The 25662-nt window shown below is 47.0% G+C and overlaps 1 protein-coding gene across 1 annotated transcript in view; it reads left to right on the forward strand.

Moving 5' to 3' along the window:
- kazna (kazrin, periplakin interacting protein a) overlaps positions 1-25662 on the forward strand; it is a 158698-nt gene that overhangs the window by 129800 nt on the left and 3236 nt on the right. The window contains exons 3-6 of the mRNA XM_083641896.1: positions 3126-3317; positions 20674-20810; positions 22621-22791; positions 23426-23509. Of these exons, the coding sequence (XP_083498022.1) occupies positions 3126-3317; positions 20674-20810; positions 22621-22791; positions 23426-23509 (584 nt within the window). The remainder of the gene's footprint in view (positions 1-3125; positions 3318-20673; positions 20811-22620; positions 22792-23425; positions 23510-25662) is intronic.

Here is a 25662-nt window from a genome sequence, read left to right on the forward strand (position 1 = left end):
CGCATCCAGGATTTGAGTCGTCTCTTAGAGATAAAACCCCACGTCTTATTTATGACTCATATTTTGCTCTCGTAGCACAATCAATACACACAAACGTAATGAATAAGTAATTGAATGAAGCACATGACTATTATAGAATTCCTAAACACCACTGAAGAGCATATTGCGGTCTGCTCTTTCCAGAATGGGCCGTCTCTTTGGTTTGCCAATCGGGTTTTGCTGCTTCAGTTGCTGTGTAAAATGTGCTTCTATGATCAGATTCATTAAACTTCTAATGAAACTGGGTTTCTCTCCACCCTGCTCCTAATAACCCCTTTTTATATCACATGTTCCTCATTCAGCAGACAGTCCTTGACCCGCACAACCACTCACATTCAGTCGCTGAGCATAAATTACAAGGACTGAAAGGTGCTGCAGAGCAGATAATGTAGGCAGTGATGAACGCGTCTCAAAGGTTCATTTTAGCATCAAAGAGGCAAAGAGTATAGAGCTAAAGTGAGCCAGGCCCGTGCAGGCTGTGCAGTTGTCGTCGTCTGCGGTCGCATGTGTTGTCAACACACTGTAGCTCCCGTCTGCCAGTAATGTATTTGACCCGTGACGTTTCGAGCTCTCGCTCCTCTTCAGACAGCTGTGTGTTGCGTTGAACAGTTGTCCATCGTCCTTAATAACATATCAGTCACTATGGTGAGTGTAGGAAAAGGGAGACTGGTAGAGTGAAGTATGGGGTCATAGGTCATGAGGTCATAATGGATTTACACATGTCATTTAAGAGGGTGTCTGTCAATCAACAACAAAACAACAACAACAACAACAGTGAAAGTGTTAACAGTGTTATGAAAGCGTCAGTGTGTCTGGGCAGAGCCGACAGCATCATGTGTCATCATCATAATAATCATAATAATAATAATAATAATGATGATGTGTCATTCCATCAGCAAACTAAGGGACACAGTTCTATTCACTGTTGATGACATGGAGAGACAGAGAATGACACCAGCCATGAAAAAGGACTTGTCCTGCAATCCTCCGCTCAAAGGAAGCTGACTGGCCAACCTTCGGTTAGCTCAGCAATAAACAAACAGGAATTATAACTGCGGAAAAACGCTGTAGTTCTCAAAATGTGATACTGCGCCCCCCCCCCCCCTGGTGGTACGCCACATGACTGGAATCTTTTTTTGTTGCAGTGATCATTTGGAAAAAATAATCTGAAACCATTACAATGTTTATAAATTCTTAATGTTATTTACTTACCATTACCTTTTAAAAATACCTCAAATTTTTTCATATTTTACATTTTATATCTATTTTTTATCAAATTGACTAAGGTTTATGTCTAAGTTACATTTCCTCCCTAAAATACATAGTTTAAACTTTAATGAAAACGAGGGAGCGAATTGTATCTTCTGCGCATGAATGAACTAAAATGTTGGCACCTTACAGTAAATCATGGACTCGATATAACGTTCTTCTCTCCAAATGGCCACTCTGTACTTGTGCGCTCATACTACAGTACTCATCATATTCATGCTTTGTGTTTTGGCTTGTACAGTAGGGGAGGTGGCAGGCTATCTACCTGCACGTTTTGCTTTGATCAGAGGTGATACTCGGTTCAAAAAGTTTGAGAACCACTGCTGTAGAAGCTACTGTTTAAACAGTGGACGCCATGTAGAAATGTTTGCTCTTCTGCTTTTTGAAACCTTTGAAATGTAGTCCATTGCCACTAATATTAGCAGACTGAAACAGCCAATGACTTACTGACCAATTTGCCAAATAAGGGTTTTTGGATTTGTCTCTGTCACTGATGTTTTGCCATAATTCTGCTAATAGAATTTTTATTAATGACTGAATGCATTTCTAAGTGGAAAAACTTTGCGAGCGGATAATTTCCGCTCTCGTGATTAATTCATTAATTTTCCCTCGTGCTAACATTGCGTAAGGCGAAGCTTTTCCTCTTGGAATGAGTTCAGATTAGCATAAATCTATTGTTAGCTCGGTGTGCAGTGAGCTAAACTCAATTACCGAATTACAGTCTCACACGTGGATCCCCCTCAAAATAATCATTCTGCCCTTTCTTAAAAGCTGAAGTAGAACCCTTTACTCTGTCTTTAATCTGCCTGCTCCTCTTCAAATATTGCCACATATCCACGCTCCTATTCTTGGTTTGCCCATTCATCTGTGATTGATTTCTCTTTCTTAGACCGTCTTATTGGAGCTGGGATATGAGGCTGTGATTTATGCCTGGGACTTGGTAATGCAGGCATCTGAGACAGGGCTGAGCGCTTCTCCACAGCGCCCCCCCTCTGCCCCGAGGACACATGAGATGGAGCAGCATGCTCCACTCATTCGTATATAAATTACTCCCCATATGCTCCGACTAGAGTCGTACATTCAGTCGGCAAGATTTTTCTATTTTACTATTATTTTTTCAGATTAAATATTTAGTGTCTGAGGTTCAACTTGAGAACTTCAAATGTGGCATCTGTCTTTTGAGAAGCTCTCTCTCTCTCTGCTGCTGATATTTCGACAGCATTTTTTTAAAGCGTTGTCAGTGATGGGTCAAACTGTCAAATTCTCCTTTCATCTCATTGTTGACTTCTTTCTGACACCGCAGCAGGGAGGAGCTCTTTAAAGTACCAGTCGCTGAATATCAAATGGGTACACCCCTCTCCTTTTCACATCCACTGCTGAGTAGTTTCAACGGGCAGCTTGAAAAGCAAATTGCATTATAATATCAATGTCTTGTCCCCACCCCTCCCACCCCCTGTGAAGCTTAATACCAGCAGTAATTTGGCACTGCAGTTACCTCAATTACAGAGGAAACCATAACCTCCTATGATGTTAAATCCATTTCTGCATTTCACAACCATTTGTGCAGTGTCCCCCTGCGCAGATACTTAAAGGCTAATTCTCCTCTTGTAAGATTGCATCCTAGTCTGCACATGCCCTGAGCTGACTGCAGCATAGTAGCCGCCACATACATTATTAAATACTTTGGAGAATTGATGAAAAGAAAATCCTTCGCCGTTGAGGTTTGTCTGACAAAATCAACTCGTTGAAAAATCTGTTTTTTGGCGCGACCCGCTAAACTCTCCCCCCCCTCCCCCCTCTTTCTCTGCTTGTTGCAGTCCTGCTGCGCGAGGAGGTGGCCCAGCTGCAGGAGGAGGTGCACCTGCTGCGGCAGATGAAGGACATGTTGAGTAAGGACCTGGAGGAGACGCAGGGAGGCTGCTCGGCCGACGTGCTCTCTGCCACCGAGCTCCGCGTGCAGCTGGCGCACAAGGAGCACGAGCTGGACCGGGCCAAGGAGGCGCTGCAAGGTGAGGCGCCGGCTGGGAGGCGAGGCGAGGAGATGTGCTGCCTAGCTGTGTTAACCGCACTAACATCGTTACCATAAAATACAGACTGCGAGATTGCAATCATGATGAGAGAGCAACCATAAATGGCAAGTACTCATGGTAGTACTCAAAGATATGTGGTTCTCCACAGTCATAGTGGAGCCTGCAGTATTACGTTTATTAACCAGATTTTTAATGCCTTCTAAATGGCACAAAAGGCATAAAAATTGAGGATAAAAAAAGCCACAGTGAATGTTAAGCCCATTATATGGCTTGCCCTCCTTCCCATCTAAAAATTCCTGTGGATTTGTACATGCTACTATCAGCGACACAGTTATCATTTGACTTATTTCCCAACCTCTGCTTTCATATGGTAATATGGTGATACGGCATAAATGTTGTATTTTCCTGGGTTTAAAGGCTGCATTACAGTCCAACTCCAAAATACATCCAAACTTAATTTCTGAGATGAACTGAGTGTTTTAACATAACATCATCCATACAGGAGATGGGGTCATCCCTATGTTCCCCGGGTCCTATGTTCCCCGGGTCCTATGTTCCCCGTTTTTGTGGGACCGGGGAACATAGAACCCCGCTATGTTCCCTGGGAGAGGTTAGGTTTTGGGTTAGGGTCTGGGGGAGGTTAGGTTTAGGCGTGGGGGGTGGGAGAGGTTAGGTTTTGGGTTAGGGTCTGGGAGAGGTTAGGTTCGGTCCCACAAAAACGGGGAACATAGGACCCGGGGAACATAGGTACGCTCCCAGGTGATGTGTCCATCTGCAAATTGGTGCATCTACATCTACATTGTTTTGCAAATGAAAAGTATAGGTCCTATCCAACAGCATGTGAAGTATTTTGCACATTCAGCATAACACAGTAGCAGCATAACTGTATCTTCAGCACAATGCTGGATTCTGAATATGAAGAGAAGATGAGGATAGGTCAGGAAGCACGATCGCAAAAGTACCTCCCAAAATACAAACATGACTAGCTTGGCCTTCACCCAAAACTGGCACTGCGATCTTTAATGACACTTCTTTGTTCATATTGGAAGCTTAGACAGCACTTTGCACCAATCACTACCGTCCTCCATGGATACATCCCACCTCATTTCGGGTCTCTCAGCTGAGTGCAGTCATCAGTACAACGCCCTGTGCCTCATGGCAAATAAGGAAGTAACTTCAGTTACTCTTGTTTAGTTTGGTTAATCTTTGTTAGTTCTACGTGTCTGGATTTTCTGGGTGTGTGGATTTTAAATGACCGATCCAGTAACTTTGGATTATTATTTCATCACGTAGTGACGTGTACATATGTGAGTGTTTCTGGCGCTGTTGGAATGTGTATTTTGGGCGACTGAACGGCAGTAGGCAAAAGTACCATAGACTGCCATTGTAGCAGTGAGGGCTGTACGGCTGTTTGTAGGGCGCGTACAGTGACGATAAAGACATCCACATTCTCCATTTACTGTCGACAATATGGCAAATAGGCCAATCTCAAAATGTTGGCATATCCCTTTAACATTCACCATGGTCGGAATCATCAAAAAGGAGAGTACCAAAGCAAAGTACAGACTGAATCTCATGACTAACAAGCTGCAGCTGCATTTGGTTGCACCCACTCTTATCTGTTATAGATGGTGTATGTGAAATGAGCACTCACTCTTATCTGTTATAGATGGCTGTATGTGAAATGGGATTGCACTTGCATATGGCCTTCACAGGCGAGGTGCACAGGGTAAAGTAATGCACAGTGGATTGCAGAGAGTCAAGCAGAGATGTCATCAGCACAGCGACGAATCACTCTGTTCAAAGAATGCTCTCCCGTGGAATGAGGCAAAGCGCAAAAACCCCTGTTTGCTATCAGACAAATACATGACATGCTGTCAGGGGAGTTTGTAGCGGCGACACTTGCAGCCTACGCTTTTTGGAAGAATTGAACACAACAAAATGGACCAGGGCAGAACAGCATAGAGTAGCAGCACACCATCAAATAAGTACTTTTCTCTTCTTTGGCTGGTTGTGTTGCTGTGTGAACAGACTCACACAGTAACTTTGACTGGTTGTGTTACTGTGTGAACAGACTCACACAGTAACTTAACTTAGGCTGGTTGTGTTGCTGTGTGAACAGACTCACACAGTAACTTTGACTGGTTGTGTTACTGTGTGAACAGACTCACACAGTAACTTGTATGACTCAGGCCTGCTATAATGAAGGATGAAGCCTGTGAACCTCTGCAGGAAGTGACAGCAATCAGCCCTAATGAAAGCTTTCTAAAGGCTGATGCTGGTTGGCTTACAGGGCCCGGGCACCGTTAAGCAGGGTGGATCTGCTCTGCTATGTGGGAGGACAAGAGGAAATTGCCTGTTGTCATATTCTAGTTGGGTTGTTTGAAAAGCTTGTGGTGCTGATTGAGGCTGAGGTGAACATGAGTGGGATGACATTCTTGTTGCCGTCTTGGTTTATTATTATTAATGCTGCGGTTTCAATATGAGGAGGAAAGTAGACGTTGCTGCCTGGTACTGGTGCTTCTGTTGTCCAAATTGTCGTGGTGACCCATGGACAAAATCGTATTAGTATTCAGTTTGTGAAGGCAGCAAGAAATCTGAAATATTTATCTTTTGGTATTATTATGCTGTTCTGCACGATCTGGCCACAGCACTGGCTGCTGTTCAGGTGCTTTGTTTGTTTGTACGCGGCTGTCACACTCTTTTTCTTTTTGTCCGCTGACACTGTGGCTCGCTCAAAGTCCGAGGATGCAATTTTTTAAGGTTCCATTCAGAGGCCAGCAACACTATTCGCTAGCTTTAGCATGATGCTCCAGCCCATAGCATGTGGTTGGTTCAGTCGGTCAGTGGTTCTCAAATGGGGGTCCGGGGATCCCCAGGGGTCCTTGAGGGGGTTCCAGGGGGTCCCCAGCCAAAAGGGGGGTACTTTATTTTTGCTATAATCCCGTTCATAACTAACACAATGACTATTTTGGTCATGGGTTTGATACACTTTCTGTAATAAAACATCGAAAAGCATCCATCTTATTATCATATGAGACAAAATCCTATCAAATGGGGGTCAGTGCATCTAATTTGTGTCAGTTTAGGGGTCCTTCATGTGAAAGCAATTGAGAACCACTGCAGTAGGTGCCTGCAGTTCTGGTTCTGGTTCTGGTTCTGTCCCCAGCTATGTTTGCAGTTGTTTCCAAGCAGAAGCAAACACATCTGTCATCCCATGTTGTCTCATTGACTTCCTTGTGTTGCTTTACCAGGTTGTTTCCACTAATTGCATTGATGCTCTCTCTTCCTGTCCTCGCTACATAGATACGCTGCTGCACAATACTGCTGCTAATGACAGTGTGTGGCTTTATTCTGGAGAGGACAGCTCAATCCTGAAGAGGAAAACCCGGGCCTCAGTGAAATGCCCGGGGTACTCTGTGTCTCCGACAACATTGAAATCATGGCCCAAAATATTTGATTGGTACTCCAAGGCCTATAAAAAAAAAAAAAAAACTCTCGTAACGGGACAAGCCCCGTCTTTTATTGTCACACGAACACCACAACACATGCATGCGGCCACAACACACTCATGCTGATGGTGGCCGGTGAAAACTGTCCTCTGCATTTAACCCATCCAGGCATGTCCTTTCCTCCGAAGGGCAGGCCAGGAGCAGTGGTCGCTTTCTCGTACGGCGCCCGGGGACCAACTTCGGGTGTTGTCGTCACTGGTCGGATGACGATGACGATCTGATCTTCTGCATGTTTTTAGTGGGGGGGTTATATACGGAGGAACCCCCTGGGGGAGCACGGGGAGAACATGCAAACTCCACACAGAGAGAAAGGCCCTTACGACGAGATACCCCACCTGGGCAGTAGGCACTGAAGATATGGGGGGGAACACAACCACAGCGCCCACAGTGTCCCAGGCGAGAATCGAACTCAGGACCTTCTGACTGTGAGGCGACAGCTCTACCACTGAGCCACCGTAACCCTTCAGCCGGAGGCGGAACTTGCCATCTTCGGCTGCTCTGAATCTTCTCTGCTCCTTCCTGCTGCTGTGCAGCAGTCTCTGACGCAGGGGACGACCGTCGCACAAGAGACTCATCCTAAGGGAGTGGAAGTCCCCCTCCCCACCTTCTTTTCAGCCATGGCTCTCAGACATGGTTTCTGTTATACGTATGGAGAGACTCAGGTTCCTGAGGACCAATTCACTTAGGAGGTTTTCTACCATCTGGGACCCATTTATGGCCTACTTGGACGAGGTTAGGGGCAACGGGGTAACTCACCCAACTGATCTCTCGTTGACTCCTCACACTGGATTCTATATATCGTGGTATCATGCTTTTTCTTTCTTTTCCTTTCCTGTGACTGAGCTTGTGTGTCTTTGTTTTTGTTTTTTTTGTTCTTGTGTGTCTTTATTGCATTATAAAAAATGAAAAATAAAATATATAAAAAAAAAACCATTCAAATCATGGTAACACTTCAGGACTAACACTCCTCAGTGAACAGACACCTGCTTACTTTATCCTAATGGGTTTTTGAAGGGTTTGTAGTCCAACAAAAAGACTCATTAGTTGTTGTAGCTGGAGAATGTCGGGTTTTACAGCGACTTCTGATGTGAAACCTAGGCCAGGTTTTCTTGAATACCTCATTAACTACGGCAATTTCCGTATGCTGCCAATTGATTGGAGGCGAGGTGTCTTGTCTATTTGATTTCTCTGCGTTTTCACAAGGCTGGCATATTGTGAACATCCCACCAGATGCTCGTGCAAAGTGTTCTGAGAACCCAACGGGCTTTTTGATTGAAGTGCCACGAACAATTATTGTGAAGCAGTGGCTTTGTGTTTATTTTGTATTGTTATTTATTTATTTCCCGCTGCATCTGTTTGGATGATAAACCCAAAGGCTGCAGTGATGAAGTAGCGTGAAAGGAAATGCATCCTCCCTCCTTTGCTCTCTGCCACTTAAGATAATACCTGTTTACTTTGGGACTGGTTCACACAGACCGTGTTGCCAGTTCACACAGTTTGCTGCTCAATTACATGCAGATTTTCTGTTGCCTAATACAAAATGGAGAAGGCAGAGGAGCAGTAGCCTACACATTTCACTCTATTTTCTCTCTCGTTATTTTTGATTTTCTGTCTCTTTCTTTGGCTGTGATGCGCACACTATCTCACAGTGTTCCCAGTCATTGGCCTCTGAGCACTATAATCGTGACGTCATTTCTAGGGTGGAGAGTGGAGACCCTGGAGACGATGCGCCACGGGCGCACTTTTTTTGGGGTGTGTGACCAAACTGCGCCACGCAAATGACTCCTCCCACCTTAAAGAGGAGTGCACAAATGACTCCTCCCACCTTCAAGTTTCAAGTTTATTAAAGAAAAAACATCGTTGCATCACAAGATGAAATTAGATGTTTTTTTACAAGTTAGAAAACAGACCAGAATAGATACAGTATAACAATAACATGTCTACAGTACAGGGAGGAGATTACTAAAGGTGTGTTCACACCGAGATATTTATTTTTCGCTCTGTCGCTCAAGTCAACCCTTTGGAATCGCTCTGTCGCTCTGTTTAAATCACTCATCAACAGGCACACGAAATGACGGACATGTGGGGGATATAACGTTACGCAATGTCATGATATTTGTCCACTACGAGCCACCGTCATTGTTTACAAGCTAAAGCCTATCAGCGTGCTCCTAATGCGAGCTCCATACCGGTAGGACAGACTTCACTTCATGTCAGCTGTCAGCCTGTCAATGCGGTTTGTTGCCACACAATAAACCAGCGGTTTGTTCCAAGCAAGTGTGATCCTTGACTCGCTCTCACACGGCAGCCAATCAGCGTTGAGTGGCGAGCGACTGATGCCAGCGTATTTTCGCTCGAGTTGGGATATTTCATCTCGAGCGACGAGCGAATTTTCTCCCTATCGCTCTGTCTCTGCCGCTCGGACGCCCAGCGATTTGTCTCTCCCAGGCGAATATACGCTCAATCGCTCATTTGCATTGACTTTGTATGTGAACTCGACGCCAGCGAAAAACTTTAATAGGTCGGTGTGAACGCACCTTAAAAGGATGGACAATGTGAGCACAGCCTGTAAGCTCTTGGTAAGAAGGACTGCTGCTGTCTTTTTGTGTGACTTATTGGCCCTGTGAACAATCTAGTAGTTGGTGGTGTGGAGTTTTGAGGGCTCCGAGTACGGGGTTGGACCCTTCCTCCTCCAGCATCCGCTTGAATTCTCTGGAGGTGGCTTCATCTCTCCGCTCCGCCAGGCTGGGGAACGTTCCACTTGGTAGGCCCATAATACGGCAGCACCTCCGCTGCACACATTCCAGGTCCTGAGTTAGGTTTTTGTTCAGCCCTGCCCAGACTGGAGAAGCATACTCCAAGACAGGTCTGATGAAGCTCACATAAATTTGGGACAGGACGTCAGGTGGGAGCCCTGCTCGCTTGGCGACACTCAAGTAGTGTATTCGGGGTTGGGCTTTTTTGATGATGTAGTTAACGTGGGACTCCCATGACAGGTCGGAGGAGAGCTGCACCCCGAGGAGTTTAAAGGTGTGCACTCGCTCCACAGCGTGGCCGTCAACAACAACAGGAGGTGGGATTGGTTGATTTTGAGGCTTCCTGAGGCTAATGACCATGTCCTTCGTTTTCAGGGCATTGGCTTTCAGGCAGAAGGTCTGGCCCCATGCAGCCACTCCATCCACAGCTGCCTGCATCTGACCAGGAAGAGATCCCATGAGATTTTCAGTGAGGGTCAAGTCGTCAGCGTATTTTACAGGGTCAATGCTGCATGGTATCATACTGTCTAGAGAGTTCATACACAGGACGAATAGTAGAGGGGAAAAGACCCCACCTTGTGGCACGCCCACTTTCACAAATTGAGGTTTTGAGTGGACGTTACCCCACTTGACAGCCTGCTGCCTGCCATCTAGGTAGCTGGAGACTGAGAGCCAGATGTGCTGTGAGATGCCAAGACCTTTGAGTGATTGTAAGAGCTGGCAATGGTCGATGGTGTCAAATGCCCGAGTGAAATCTATAAACGAGGAGGGCACAAATGACTCCTCCCACCTTCAAGAGGTGGGAAATGACAGAAACTATTGAAGGGATCTCCATTGCAAAAGCAGAGGCATAATAATAAAGAAAGAAACTGCTTGGCTGTTTTGTTTAGGAATTTACCTGACTCCCGGTTTGGCTTGAACTTACACAATTTCTCATCAAAGTTGTGTTTAATGAATCTTCAAAGTACAGTTGGCTGGCCCTGTCTGCCACTTTTTTAATTAGCCATTTCGGCTTTGGCTAACGACTATCAGTCAGGGACTCCCAATCCATCCAGAGCTCAAATGAAAGCCACGGAGTGGTACAGCTACTGTATCATAGAAGCACAGTCTGCCTGCTCCATTTACTGTCATTTCACGCTACAACGCGCTCACAAAGCTGCTCTGTCCTTGACTGCAAGGCATCTCTCCTCAACACACACACACACGCGCACACACACACACACACACACACACACACACACACACACACACACACACACACACACACCTACACACACACACACACACACACACACACACACACACACACACACACACACACACACACACACACACACACACACACACACACACAGGCATGCTCACTTTCAGTGGTGCTACAGTACACTCTCACTGGGCTTCCTAACCTGATAACATTCAATTAATTCCTTTTTTCCCTACAAATGAAGGTAATTTTCAGAAGGCTCCAAGTGAATTTTGGAAACCAAGGGGAAAATCATTGTGGGCTGATGATGTTTTTGCGCAAATCTACACTGATTGATTTCCTTGCTGCTGGCAGCACTTTCATCATGTGTCCAGTAGTTCAATCTGTTCATATTGCTGTGTCTCCAGCGAGAGCGTGTTTGCTTTACAGTGGCACCAAGTGGTTGCTAAGGGTACCTAGTCATCCACCAATCCTCAGAAAGAGAGGCAACGTACCAATCAGAATCCACCAATCCTCAGAAAGAGAGGCAACGTACCAATCAGAAACGGTCTAGAAACTGTGTTGCTGCTGTCCTCACATTTGTGCTCCCCTGTTACTTTGATGTTGCGTAACTTGCACCTGAACAGTCAGCCTTTGCCCCCGTTCACACAGCAACGCTCAACCTAAGCTCCACCTACGCTGAACCCACAAGTTTCATGTAGGCGTCCTTGTTAACAGGCGAGGCCGTTCACACCAGCTGCGCGCGTGTCACGCCGAAGCCTCGCCGAAGCCACGCTCACGCCGTGCTCAAGCGATCGTTCAGGATTCACGCCTATTTTCCAAGCGTGATGCGTGAAGCCAGGCATGAAGTCAATGGGAGTTGTGGGCGGGTTCAAGGCGCAAGAGTAGGCGCTGAGAGGAAAAGAGAAGGCTTCTTGTTTGAACGGTTAGGCGTACATTCAGCTTGTGCCTGCTTCAAGCTTCAGTTCTACTTACGTTCGGCATCCTGTGTGAACAAGGGCTTATGCAGCCAGCACACACAGCACACACAGACACACAGACACAGACAAAATGCAGATATCAACCTCCCACAGTGTAGTACTATCTGTGACCTGTGGGTGCTGGAGATAAAGTGAGCAGCACATCGTACTTTCTTATTCAGCTGGCATATTTAAAACCCCAACAATGGGTCCTTCCATGAGCCCGTGTCTCTTTTGTTCTCTGCCCGGCTAATTATGTTAAGAAGTGACTAAAAGCCTGCGCCTTCGCTTTAGACACACGTTATAGGGAGCGGGGACAATGTGGAGTGGCTCCATTCATTAACATGAAGAACATCATTATCTGAGCAGGTGTTGATAAGTGGGTGAGGTGAGGTGTTGATAAGTGGGTGAGGTGAGTGGGGGTGTTGATAAGTGGGTGAGGTGTTGATACTAGGTGGGTGGGGGTGTTGATAAGTGGGTGAGGTGTTGATACTAGGTGGGTGGGGTGTTGATAAGTGGGTGAGGTGTTGATACTAGGTGGGTGGGGGTGTTGATAAGTGGGTGAGGTGTTGATACTAGGTGGGTGGGGTGTTGATAAGTGGGTGAGGTGTTGATAAGTGGGTGAGGTGTTGATACTAGGTGGGTGGGGGTGTTGATAAGTGGGTGAGGTGTTGATAAGTGGGTGAGGTGTTGATACTAGGTGGGTGGGGGTGTTGATAAGTGGGTGAGGTGGGTGGGGGTGTTGATAAGTGGGTGAGGTGGGTGGGTGTCTGTCTTTGAACTCCTGTTGTCCATTACAGTTGGTATGTGAACCTCGGATAGCAGGATGAAGTCTCTGCTAAAAGTGAAAGGCGTACAAATTGCATATTGTATGGATATTAATTAACAAAAGAGCTGATTTAATATTCTGCATGTGGGCTTGTCTTGTCAATATTGTTTGGACACTCTCTTGTGTTTGCAAAAATCCTCTTCACAGATCATTGGGAAAACTGGATTGTTGGAGCGAGTAAGTTTAGGAGAGAAATGTTATCGAGCTGAAATTATGGACAAGATGTTGTTATTTTTGCAACAGAATAAATGGGCCGCGCAGCAGATAATAATGAGGGTTGTTATTTAACCAGAGAGAAGGAAAGCAGTGTGAATATGATGTGAAACACATGTAGTGAACCAGATTGACGTTCATTCTTATTTCTTCACAAAGTCACAGAGTGTTCAGTCGCTGAATACAAATTCAAAGTCTTTTCCTGAATAAGGTTTGACACTCGAATGTCACTAGCTTAAGTCTGGGAGGATTTGGCCTTACATAAGCAATCTTACGGTCATAAAGCATCAATATATATATTTTACCCTCAGTGCTGTACAGAGGATTCATCTCTATAGGACTGGATAATAGCAATGAGCCGTATTTTATCACCTCTAAGGCCAGCAAGAGCCACAAACATGTCATGCAATATGAAAGAAATTCACCAATCTGTGTTATCATGCATGGACGCAACCTGGGCGTTAGCTATTACCGCTAGATTTGTTGACAGATTTTGGGGACATAGAATCAGCCACTCATGTTCCCTGCCTGCTTTCCCTCCTACCATTCCTCCTCCACTATCTCTTTATTTTTTTGTACGGTCACATCTCAAAACACAGGAAGACAAAGAGCCCCTCCAGTGAGTGGGAAGTCCTACAGGAGCGCGGTGCTCCCGTCTAGTCGCTAATGAGTGGGACCACTCCACACAGGCTTTTAGCAGAGTGCAGTGTAGCTGCTCGCATCAACCTGCATCAAATCACAAGAGCTGTGAAAGTGAAAGAGCCTTGTGGGGTGAGCTAGAAGACACTTATGCAGATTTCACAGAAAATTACTGGGGACTGTGATACAGGCAGTTGGAGACTGTGATACAGGCAGTTGGAGACTGTGATACAGGCAGTTGGAGACTGTGATACAGGCAGTTGGAGACTGTGATACAGGCAGTTGGAGACTGTGATACAGGCAGCTGGAGACTGTGATACAGGCAGGCAGTTGGAGACTGCGGTACAGGCAGTTGGAGACTGTGATACAGGCAGTTGGAGACTGTGATACAGGCAGTTGGAGACTGTGATACAGGCAGTTGGAGACTGTGATACAGGCAGTTGGAGACTGTGATACAGGCAGTTGGAGACTGCGGTACAGGCAGTTGGAGACTGTGATACAGGCAGTTGGAGACTGTGATACAGGCAGTTGGAGACTGCGGTACAGGCAGTTGGAGACTGTGATACAGACAGTTGGAGACTGTGATACAGGCAGTTGGAGACTGTGATACAGGCAGTTGGAGACTGTGATACAGGCAGGCAGTTGGAGACTGTGATACAGGCAGTTGGAGACTGTGATACAGGCAGTTGGAGACTGTGATACAGACAGTTGGAGACTGTGATACAGGCAGTTGGAGACTGTGATACAGGCAGTTGGAGACTGTGATACAGACAGTTGGAGACTGTGATACAGACAGTTGGAGACTGTGATACAGGCAGTTGGAGACTGTGATACAGGCAGTTGGAGACTGTGATACAGGCAGTTGGAGACTGTGATACAGACAGTTGAAGACTGTGATACAGGCAGTTGGAGACTGTGATACAGACAGTTGGAGACTGTGATACAGGCAGTTGGAGACTGTGATACAGACAGTTGGGGACTGTGATACAGACAGTTGGAGACTGTGATACAGGCAGTTGGAGACTGTGATACAGGCAGTTGGAGACTGTGATACAGGCAGTTGGAGACTGTGATACAGGCAGTTGGAGACTGTGATACAGACAGTTGGAGACTGTGATACAGGCAGTTGGAGACTGTGATACAGGCAGTTGGAGACTGTGATACAGACAGTTGAAGACTGTGATACAGGCAGTTGGAGACTGTGATACAGACAGTTGGAGACTGTGATACAGACAGTTGGAGACTGTGATACAGACAGTTGAAGACTGTGATACAGGCAGTTGGAGACTGTGATACAGACAGTTGGAGACTGTGATACAGGCAGTTGGAGACTGTGATACAGACAGGCAGTTGGAGACTGTGGTACAGGCAGTTGGAGACTGTGGTACAGGCAGTTGGAGACTGTGATACAAGCAGCTGGAGACTGTGATACAGACAGTTGGAGACTGTGATACAGACAGTTGAAGACTGTGATACAGGCAGTTGGAGACTGTGATACAGACAGTTGGAGACTGTGGTACAGGCAGTTGGAGACTGTGATACAGGCAGTTGGAGACTGTGATACAGGCAGTTGGAGACTGTGATACAGGCAGTTGGAGACTGTGATACAGGCAGCTGGAGACTGTGATACAGGCAGTTGGAGACTGTGGTACAAGCAGCTGGAGACTGTGGTACAGGCAGTTGGAGACTGTGATACAAGCAGCTGGAGACTGTGATACAGACAGTTGGAGACTGTGGTACAGGCAGTTGGGGACTGTGATACAGACAGTTGGAGACTGTGGTACAGACAGTTGGAGACTGTGATACAGACAGTTGGAGACTGTGGTACAGGCAGTTGGGGACTGTGATACAGGCAGTTGGAGACTGTGATACAGGCAGTTGGAGACTGTGGTACAGGCAGTTGGAGACTGTGATACAGGCAGTTGGAGACTGTGATACAGGCAGTTGGAAACTGTGATACAGGCAGTTGGAGACTGTGATACAGACAGTTGGAGACTGTGATACAGGCAGTTGGAGACTGTGATACAGGCAGTTGGAGGCTGTGGTACAGGCAGCTGGAGACTGTGGTACAGGCAGCTGGAGACTGTGGTACAGGCAGTTGGAGACTGTGGTACAGGCAGTTGGAGACTGTGGTACAGGCAGCTGAGGATGTTTTTATACCAAGTAGGTTTTTTTTTCCAACAGTGGGGAGATGCTGAAATTGGCTTACCTGAGCTGTTGGTGGTGAATGTGTGTTTTGCAAGTCAATGTCCTGATCTACACTGAGTGTAAATGCAAGTACACACGCAAGCACGCACACACACGCACGTACGCACGCACACACACACACACACACACACACACACACACACACACACACACACACACACACACACACATACACACTCACACACACACACTCATACACACTCACACACACATACTGGAGCATTGAACATTTTGAGCACAGAGGGGGAAAATAGCTGTACAGCAATAAGCACACACAAACTACAGCGTGCCTATGTGTGCACAGACACACAGACGCACACACATTCCCACACAAAGGAAGAAGACAGACTGCTTCCACAGATAAGACTCTTCCATCAAAAGACTTTACTCTCCAGTATCCCCTCCTCCTCCTCCCCCTCCTCCATCTCCTCACACATTAGCTGCAGGTCTGTCTGGTTCCCAGGTGGGTTCCTCCGCCTCAGCTGGTAATAAGTGGCGGGGGCATGGCGTCTTGGACAGAGCCATGGAGTATGGGAGTCATTACTATGGCTGTCAGCAGAGCAGACATGCTCGTGCTTCCCCCCCCATCTCACCTGTCTGCCAATGCAGCCGCGGAGAGCGTGCAGCGCTGCCCCCCCGGACCGTCCCTGTCCCTATAGAGGTGTTCAATAAATAGACAGTCCCTGTCCGTTTAGAGGTGTTCATAAATAGGTTATGAACGGTAAGGAGCGGAACTTTCTCCCCAACTTTTTTCAAACACATGATTTGCGACTCTGAATGGGCCCTTTCTCCCAGTCGCAGTCAATGTTTTCTTGTGTGCGACACGGGGGGGGGGAGCGCCCGGCACTGCCAAGCGGTCACAGGTGCAGGATGCGAGGCAGCGGCAGCAGCGTCGCGGCTCATCTCAAAGGAAGGCTTTGATTCCTCTTCCTGCGGCAGGTGCGGAGAGGTTTCCTGTTTCTCTTGGCCAATGAGGGACGTGTCTTGTCTGCTCTGGCCGCGGCAGTTGGCTCGCGAAATCGCTTTGGCTTGCAGATTCCAGCCCCGAAGAATGGCTGAAAGAGAGAGATAGCAGAGGGTGACAGAGGAGAAGAGATGGCGGAGAGGAAACCAGAGGGTGAATCTGCCCTTGTAAAAATGCACTTCCATTCCATGCCACCAGGCTCCCCAGACGCAACTTGTGAATGTCATTAACCAAGCTGTGATATAAGTGATCTAATGGCTGCTTTGTGTGTGTGTGCCTCATCTGGTTCTGAGAGACAACAGAGAGGGAAGAAAAGGAAAGATGAGCACACCATGACAAGCTTTGAGAGAAACAAGACAGAGTCTAATAACAGCATGGCGTCCACGCTGTTGTTGGATACAATGTGGATGCGGGGGGGGGGATATGTAGTTGGGCTGGCTCGTTGTTAATACAATCTCTTCACTTCCATGGTGATAGATGGCTTAAAGTCCAACTGAAACAGCATTGCGAGAGTATCTAACGTCCATATCGTGATTCCTGATGTTCTTACCGGGCACGTTTCAATAACAGTCTATGTTAGAAATACGGGCAGAGCGCCTCCTCCTGGACAGGGAGAGGGAACAAAAAAAAGTCGCCGGCCAGGAAAACGAGCCATGAGCCGCGGCCGAGACGTTGTGAATAGCGATATTTCTGAAATGCGAGTGATGACAAGCTAATTGCATTATCCTTTGCATCGACGCTAAACTAAGATATTGACTTTTTTCTGCTTTGCTTATTTGCACAGATATTAACATTTGTGGTGGGCCGAGAATCACGTGTGCCTCCTTTGACTGCCGTGCTGTTGCCGGTGTGGCGTGCGCGTAGCAGCACGAGCTGTGATTGGTCTACTTTTGCGGGGACAGACAGACAGACATTCAAGATTCATTGGAATAGCCATATTAGTGAGTCATCATAATTTCCAACGAGGAAATTGACTTTGTGCAGTATGCAGCGCAGCAATCACATCCATAGCAGAAGATGGAGCAATCTCAAATTAGAAATGATAAAGTGTCAAGTAAAAGTCCTTTATAGTGACATATAATGGGGGGGGGGGGTGTCTGTGGGATGTCAGACAAACCCTGTCCTAGACGGCGTACGCTGTGAAAATAGACTGTATAGACGGTTTTAACTTGACAACAATAACAACCGTCACTCACAACCCACCTGAATATCCGGTTTACTTCCTGTACACATACTGTAGCTGAGCGCAGGCTGATATTCAGCTCATATTAAATGTTAACGTTAGGCCCGTGTCTCCGACAGACACAGTAACAAGGTGGCCTATTTCGGTCTTTATGTCTTGTAGTAGTTAGTGGTTGTTGTTGTTGTTGATAGTTGCCATAACAACCACCCCTGTCTGAAAGACGTGCACACGCTGGGTAGTAGAGCTAGCCTGAGAGGCTAATAAAAGCGACATGTTACAGCTTTACATTATTGCACGCATAGGCCTATCTTTACATTTAAACGTATAGCAAAACTAAAAATAGACGTAGGCTATGTCAGTGTTTTCCCCTGAACAGCCGAGAAAGTGGACACTGTAAATAGTTAGCACTGTGAAGCTGATATGAATTCAGGTGGCGCTAATGCAACATTTAAGGATGCCAACCGCCATAAAACACCGAAGAAGAAGCTGAGAAAAAGGAAGTGCTGTGGGGTTGCAGCTGGTGAAAAGCGTTTATAGTGCTGTGACATATTCAAGTCTTCAGTAAGGATGAAGACGTCAGAGTAAAGAGGTCGAAGGTAGGACAGAGTGCAAACAGTGAAAATGTGAAAAGGAATCCATCGTCAGTTTGGAAAGATAGCTGGAGGGGAAGTGGCCTTCAAGAGTCTGTCTGGAAAACAGCCAGCAGAGGAAGGAGGGAGGACAGAGGAAACAGCCAGCAGAGGAAGGAGGGAGGACAGAGGAAACAGCCAGCAGAGGAAGGAGGGAGGACAGAGGAAACAGCCAGCAGAGGAAGGAGGGAGGACAGAGGAAACAGCCAGCAGAGGAAGGAGGGAGGACAGAGGAAACAGCCAGCACAGGAAGGAGGGAGGACAGAGGAAACAGCCAGCAGAGGAAGGAGGGAGGACAGAGGAAACAGCCAGCAGAGGAAGGAGGGAGGACACAGGAAACAGCCAGCAGAGGAAGGAGGGAGGACAGAGGAAACAGCCAGCAGAGGAAGGAGGGAGGACACAGGAAACAGCCAGCAGAGGAAGGAGGGAGGACACAGGAAACAGCCAGCAGAGGAAGGAGGGAGGACAGAGGAAACAGCCAGCAGAGGAAGGAGGGAGGACAGAGGAAACAGCCAGCAGAGGAAGGAGGGAGGACAGAGGAAACAGCCAGCAGAGGAAGGAGGGAGGACAGAGGAAACTGGGAGAGGGCGTGAGAATAGCAGATGGAGGGGAGAGAAAGGAGATGTTGTCTTTGAGGAAATTAACGGCTTACTGAGTCACTAAACTGAACCATATTGTTTATCATTATGTGTGGGCGAGGTGTCAGAGACTTAGAGAGAGAGAGTGTGCCAGAGAGAGAGAGAGAGAGAGTGTGCCAGAGAGAGAGAGAGAGAGTGCCAGAGAGAGAGAGAGAGAGAGAGAGAGAGAGAGAGAGAGAGAGAGAGAGAGACACACACACACAGAGAGAGAGAGAGAGAGAGAGAGAGAGAGAGAGAGAGAGAGAGAGAGAGAGAGAGAGAGAGAGAGAGACACACACACACAGAGAGAGAGAGAGAGAGAGAGAGAGAGAGTGCCAGAGAGAGAGAGAGAGACACACACACACACAGAGAGAGAGAGAGAGAGAGAGAGAGAGAGAGAGAGAGAGACACACACACAGAGAGAGAGAGAGAAAGCAGCCTAATGAAGCCAGAAGCAGAGAGGAGATTGACAGAAGAGTCCATTGTGACTCACCTCTCTATCAAGAAGCAGTCACAGCACATTAGACCGGCAACAGAAGGTATATTTAACAGCTTTTACTCTTGAGAAGCTTTCATGTTGCCATACGCAAAGACTTAATGTCAAACTGCTTCATTAACAGCCTAATTATTCTTAATGGAGCGCTCACTAAGAACTGGACGTGTGGACACTGTGTGGGCACTGGATTGAACCACAGTGCCATGAGATGTTAGTGTTTTAGTTTTGGGTAACAGCGCATGCCAAGCATAATTTATTTTGACTACCAGTAGCTGTCCTTTTTTGAATGTTTTGGGGCGATTTTGTCCACTAAAAATAACTGAAATGGTTGAGTCCGGTCAATCAACAAATCTGTATAATTGCTTTATTGTCCTCTTGCAAATGAACAAACTCACAGAAAATAACTTATTTCAATGTATTATTTATCGGAGACTAATGCACAGCACAACTACTGAATGAATCCTGCATGATTCACCGCAAAACATATTGGCAGACCCATATAAGTGTCTCTGTGAATCCCTTATGAATGAATTTCACTTTGTAGAAAGATGCACATTTGTTCCTGTTAAGATGTTCCAGTTCACTCAAGCAGATAGTAGAAGAGTTTCATGAATAGCCTGATTACCACGCTCCCCAGACGCCATTTATTTTTCCAACCAGTTTCTTTCTTCAATGAGTGAATTCAAACCACAAGCTGTCTCTGTTGCTCTCGTGCTCTACATCTATATGGTGTTTTGCCAACCATCCCATGCACACTCCTTTGTTATTTCACACATATTCTCCTTTACCCAGTAACTCACACACAACACATACTGGTCACACACACACAAATGCACGCACACACACACACACGTACATACGCACACACACACACACACACACACGCACGCACACACACACACACACACACACACACACACACACACACGCACACACACAAACGCACGAGCAAACGCACGCGCACACACACACACACACACACACACACACACACACACACACACACACAAAGATACACAGTCGAGTCATACGGATATTGTTCAGTCTCTATGGTCAATAACCTTTGTCTCCCTCCCCCTCCCTCTCATCTCTCTCTCTCCCCTCCCCCCCTCCTTCCCCCTCCCAGCCATGAAGGCAGACCGGAAGCGTCTGAAGGCAGAGAAGGCAGACCTGGTGAACCAGATGCAGCAGCTCTACGCCACACTGGAGAGCCGCGAGGAGCAGCTACGGGACTTCATACGCAACTATGAGCAGCACAGAAAAGTACGCCACCCATGCTCTGGCCACACCCAGGTGCACCCATGCCCTGACCACATCCAGGTGCACCCATGCCCTGACCTTATCCAGGTGCACCCATGCCCTGGCCACACCCAGGTGCACCCATGCCCTGACCACATCCAGGTGCACCCGTGCTCTGGCCTCACCCAGGTGCACCCATGCCCTGACCACACCCAGGTGCACCCGTGCTCTGGCCACACCCAGGTGCACCTGTGCTCTGGCCACACCCAGGTGCACCTGTGCTCTGGCCACACCCAGGTGCACCCGTGCTCTGGCCACACCCAGGTGCACCCGTGCTCTGGCCACACCCAGGTGCACCCATGCCCTGGCCACACCCAGGTGCACCCATGCTCTGGCCACACCCAGGTGCACGCTTTTGCATGCGCATATATACAGTAGAGTATAGGGTGTATTTCATTAAAAAGAGGACATTTGCCTGCAACAGTGTATGTGTGCGAGTACTAATCTGACTCATTCTGGCATTCTGTAATAGATTCTGTTTGGGAAAAAAGGACAATCTGTCTGTTTCTCACACCCACTCTCTCCCCCGAGTGGTGGAAGCGCCGATTCTTTTAACTTGTTTGGTTCATGCTGTCTGTGTCCGATAGCAGGGAATCATTTCACGACCAGTTCAATTGATTCACCTTTTTCACAGTTTCATAGGCAAGTTGCCAACAGCACTTCTTGACTCTATCTATCAAAACTCAGTTAAATTCTCACTAACCAATATAATGGGTTCTTTAAGTGACCTGCTAACCCCCTGAAGAAAATGAATCACTCACATTTGTAACGGTTCTTTTGACCAAAAGGTGGCGCTGCCTGCACTGTACGTGGTTGAAGGGTTTTTTCGGTCTGAATTAAAATAAGCCGGAAACAGCAGCAGAGCGATTAACCCATACACTAACACACACCTGTACACTAACACACACCTGTACACTAACACACACCTGTACACTAATACACACCTGTACACTAACACACACCTGAACACTAACACACACCTGTACACTAACAACTGAAGTGCTGAACAAATTGTCCAGTATCCTGCTTGTGCCATGAAACAGGCTCTCATGTCATGATGACAAGGAATTAATGTTTGTTTGTTTGTTTGTTTGTTGTGAGCGTGGTTGGGACAGAGCATCTCCTGTGTGTTGATCAGTGCTGGCAGTCTGTGGGTGTGTCTGTGGGTGTGTCTGTGGGTGTGTCTGTGGGTGTGTGGGTGTGTCTGTGTGGATGTATGGATGTATGTGCACGACGCTACAATAACATCCTAAGGCATTGAGGTTGGAAGCATGTGTATATCTACTGATGCTCTGCGGCACTCCAATAATGCCTTAACTGTCAAGCACCTCAAAAGAGATGCGGGCAGAATTAAATTAAAGTTATTACCAAGGTAGGCAGATAACAATTGTCTTTGTCCCGAACGAGCTAGGCTTGAGCCGATATTCAATAATATCAAATGTCTCATTATTTTCTGCGATATCGAATGCCCCCCACTCCAAATAATGATGATAATAATAATAACAACAATGATAACAGTAATAATAATAATGATAATAATAATAATGAGCAAATTGCCATTGTTTTCACTTGAATTAGTAAGGTAACATTTCTACAGTAGGCTATTCTCATTTATTGCCTCGAGATTTTATGTAATTTAGAATAAATAAAATACCGCACGACCCCACCCAAAAACAACAACAACAAACTAAAATGCTGTGAGAAAGTTCTGTTGGAAGGATGATGTGAATCATGTCATTCCTCTGTCCCCGTCTCGTCCTCCCGTCACCACCAGGAGAGTGAGGATGCGGTGAAGGCGCTGGCCAAGGAGAAGGACCTGCTGGAGAGGGAGAAGTGGGACCTGCGGCGGCAGACCAAGGAGGCCACGGAGCACACGGGGCTGCTGCGCTCGCAGCTCGACCTCAAAGACAACCGCATCAAGGAGCTGGAGGCGGAGCTCGCCATGGTGAGACCGACGGATACAGCACACAGACAGACAGACAGACAGACAGACAGGGAGACAGGGAGACAGGGAGACAGACAGACAGACAGACAGACAGGGAGACAGACAGACAGGGAGACAGACAGACAGACAGACAGGGAGACAGACAGACAGACAGACAGGGAGACAGACAGACAGACAGGGAGACAGGCAGAGAGACAGACAGGGAGACAGGCAGAGAGACAGCCACTTAGTATTAATGTAACATTGTATCTCTGCTTTTGCCAGTGTTGAGTTTGATGCTAGATATGACAGATTGCAGTTTTCTCCATGTGAAGAACATGTCTTTGAGAATAGTGAAGGGCTTTAAAGTTGCATGAAAGGAAAGGTAAAGGAATGAGAAGGACACTTATAAGTCTCTTACACTCTAACTATTAATACTGAACTGAACTGAACTATACAGGGTTAATCTGGCTCAGTCACATGACCACTGCAGCTGTTAGAACCACTGACAATGAAAACAATGAAAATAAGTTCTATGGTTGTATGTGTGATTTACATTTTCTATCAACATGCACTATTTTGGATTCATAAAAATCACACACGGAAAGTCTTTGAATGTACAGTATAGCCATCCCTCATGTCTCCAACCCCCCAGATGAGTAACTGTGTGAATCAGAGAATGGAGTTCCGGGTGTTTGACCGGCTTGCTGACAGGGACTCCTCTCCTAGGGTCACGGCGGTAAGACAGGCCCCTCCCGCTTGAACTTTGACCTGTTTTTTTGTGACCCCTCTGCTCCCTGGAAACCTCTCCTACTTGTGACCTGGTTGTCGTGGGAAGCCCCAAGCCCCCCCCCCCCCCCCCCCCACCCCGCCCCACTTGCACGTGTTTCACTAATACCTCCAGTGATCCCCAGTGATCCTAACAACAATGATCCACCGGATTCCAGTTCTGGATGATTTGGAATGTTTATTATGACAGCTAATCGGTGGGGAAGAATTGTGTGGGAAATGCTTGGGATGAAATGGAGAAAATCTTGTGAGAGCTAATGATTTGCGCCGAAGGGTTTGTGATTGATCTTGTTTTGCATGTGAGTGACGATGGAATGATGATGTTAACGGTCAGGGCAGAGCGCTGTGGAGATAGAGATGATTGGTGGTGACTGTGTGCTGCTGCTGCTGATCTGCAGGCATGGGAAGAGCAAAGCCACATTAAGATGTCAAGTCTAACCACGAAATGCATACAAACACACAGACACACAGAGTTCTGACACCGACGAAACACACACATGCGTAGACACACACACACACACACACACACACACACACACACACACACACACACACCTCCCAAGGCTCCAGCTGTTCATTGTGGTGCCAGCTAACAGAGGAGGCTTTGTGTTGCTGTGACTAGGCACATGTATTCATTCAACTTATAGAACAGCTTCATTATTCCAAAAGCGTCCCTCTCGCACCAAACAGCACCAAGCAGCAAACACGTCCTCTACATGCCCGCGTTTGGTTTCGTTTTTCAGCTCGGTGTCAGGAGTGTTAGGGAGATGTAGTTTTTCAGCTCGGCATCAGGAGTGTTAGGGAGATGTAGGTTTTTCAGCTCGGCATCAGGAGTGTTAGGGAGATGTAGGTTTTTCAGCTCGGCATCAGGAGTGTTAGGGAGATGTAGTTTTTTCAGCTCGGCGTCAGGAGTGTTAGGGAGATGTAGTTTTTCAGCTCGGCATCAGGAGTGTTAGGGAGATGTAGGTTTTCAGCTCGGCATCAGGAGTGTTAGGGAGATGTAGTTTTTCAGCTCGGCATCAGGAGTGTTAGGGAGATGTAGTTTTTCAGCTCGGCATCAGGAGTGTTAGGGAGATGTAGTTTTTTCAGCTCGGCATCAGGAGTGTTAGGGAGATGTAGTTTTTTCAGCTCGGCGTTAAGAGTGTTAGGGAGATGTAGTTTTTCAGCTCGGCATCAGGAGTGTTAGGGAGATGTAGTTTTTCAGCTCGGCATCAGGAGTGTTAGGGAGATGTAGTTTTTCAGCTCGGCATCAGGAGTGTTAGGGAGATGTAGTTTTTCAGCTCGGCATCAGGAGTGTTAGGGAGATGTAGTTTTTCAGCTCGGCATCAGGAGTGTTAGGGAGATGTAGTTTTTTCAGCTCGGCATCAGGAGTGTTAGGGAGATGTAGTTTTTTCAGCTCGGCGTTAAGAGTGTTAGGGAGATGTAGTTTTTCAGCTCGGCGTCAGGAGTGTTAGGGAGATGTAGTTTGTTCAGCTCGGCATCAGGAGTGTTAGGGAGATGTAGTTTTTTCAGCTCGGCGTCAGGAGTGTTAGGGAGATGTAGTTTGTTCAGCTCGGCATCAGGAGTGTTAGGGAGATGTAGTTTGTTCAGCTCGGCGTCAGGAGTGTTAGGGAGATGTAGTTTTTCAGCTCGGCATCAGGAGTGTTAGGGAGATGTAGTTTTTTCAGCTCGGCGTCAGGAGTGTTAGGGAGATGTAGTTTTTTCAGCTCGGCATCAGGAGTGTTAGGGAGATGTAGTTTTTCAGCTCGGCGTCAGGAGTGTTAGGGAGATGTAGTTTTTCAGCTCAGCGTCAGGAGTGTTAGGGAGATGTAGTTTTTCAGCTCGGCGTCAGGAGTGTTAGGGAGATGTAGTTTTTCAGCTCGGCATCAGGAGTGTTAGGGAGATGTAGTTTTTTCAGCTCGGTGTCAGGAGTGTTAGGGAGATGTAGTTTTTTCAGCTCGGCGTCAGGAGTGTTAGGGAGATGTAGTTTTTTCAGCTCGGTGTCAGGAGTGTTAGGGAGATGTAGTTTTTTCAGCTCGGCGTCAGGAGTGTTAGGGAGATGTAGTTTTTCAGCTCGGTGTCAGGAGTGTTAGGGAGATGTAGTTTTTTCAGCTCTGCGTCAGG

This window comes from Poromitra crassiceps (assembly GCF_964638095.1).
Source record: "Poromitra crassiceps genome assembly, chromosome: 8".
NCBI lineage: Eukaryota > Metazoa > Chordata > Actinopteri > Beryciformes > Melamphaidae > Poromitra > Poromitra crassiceps.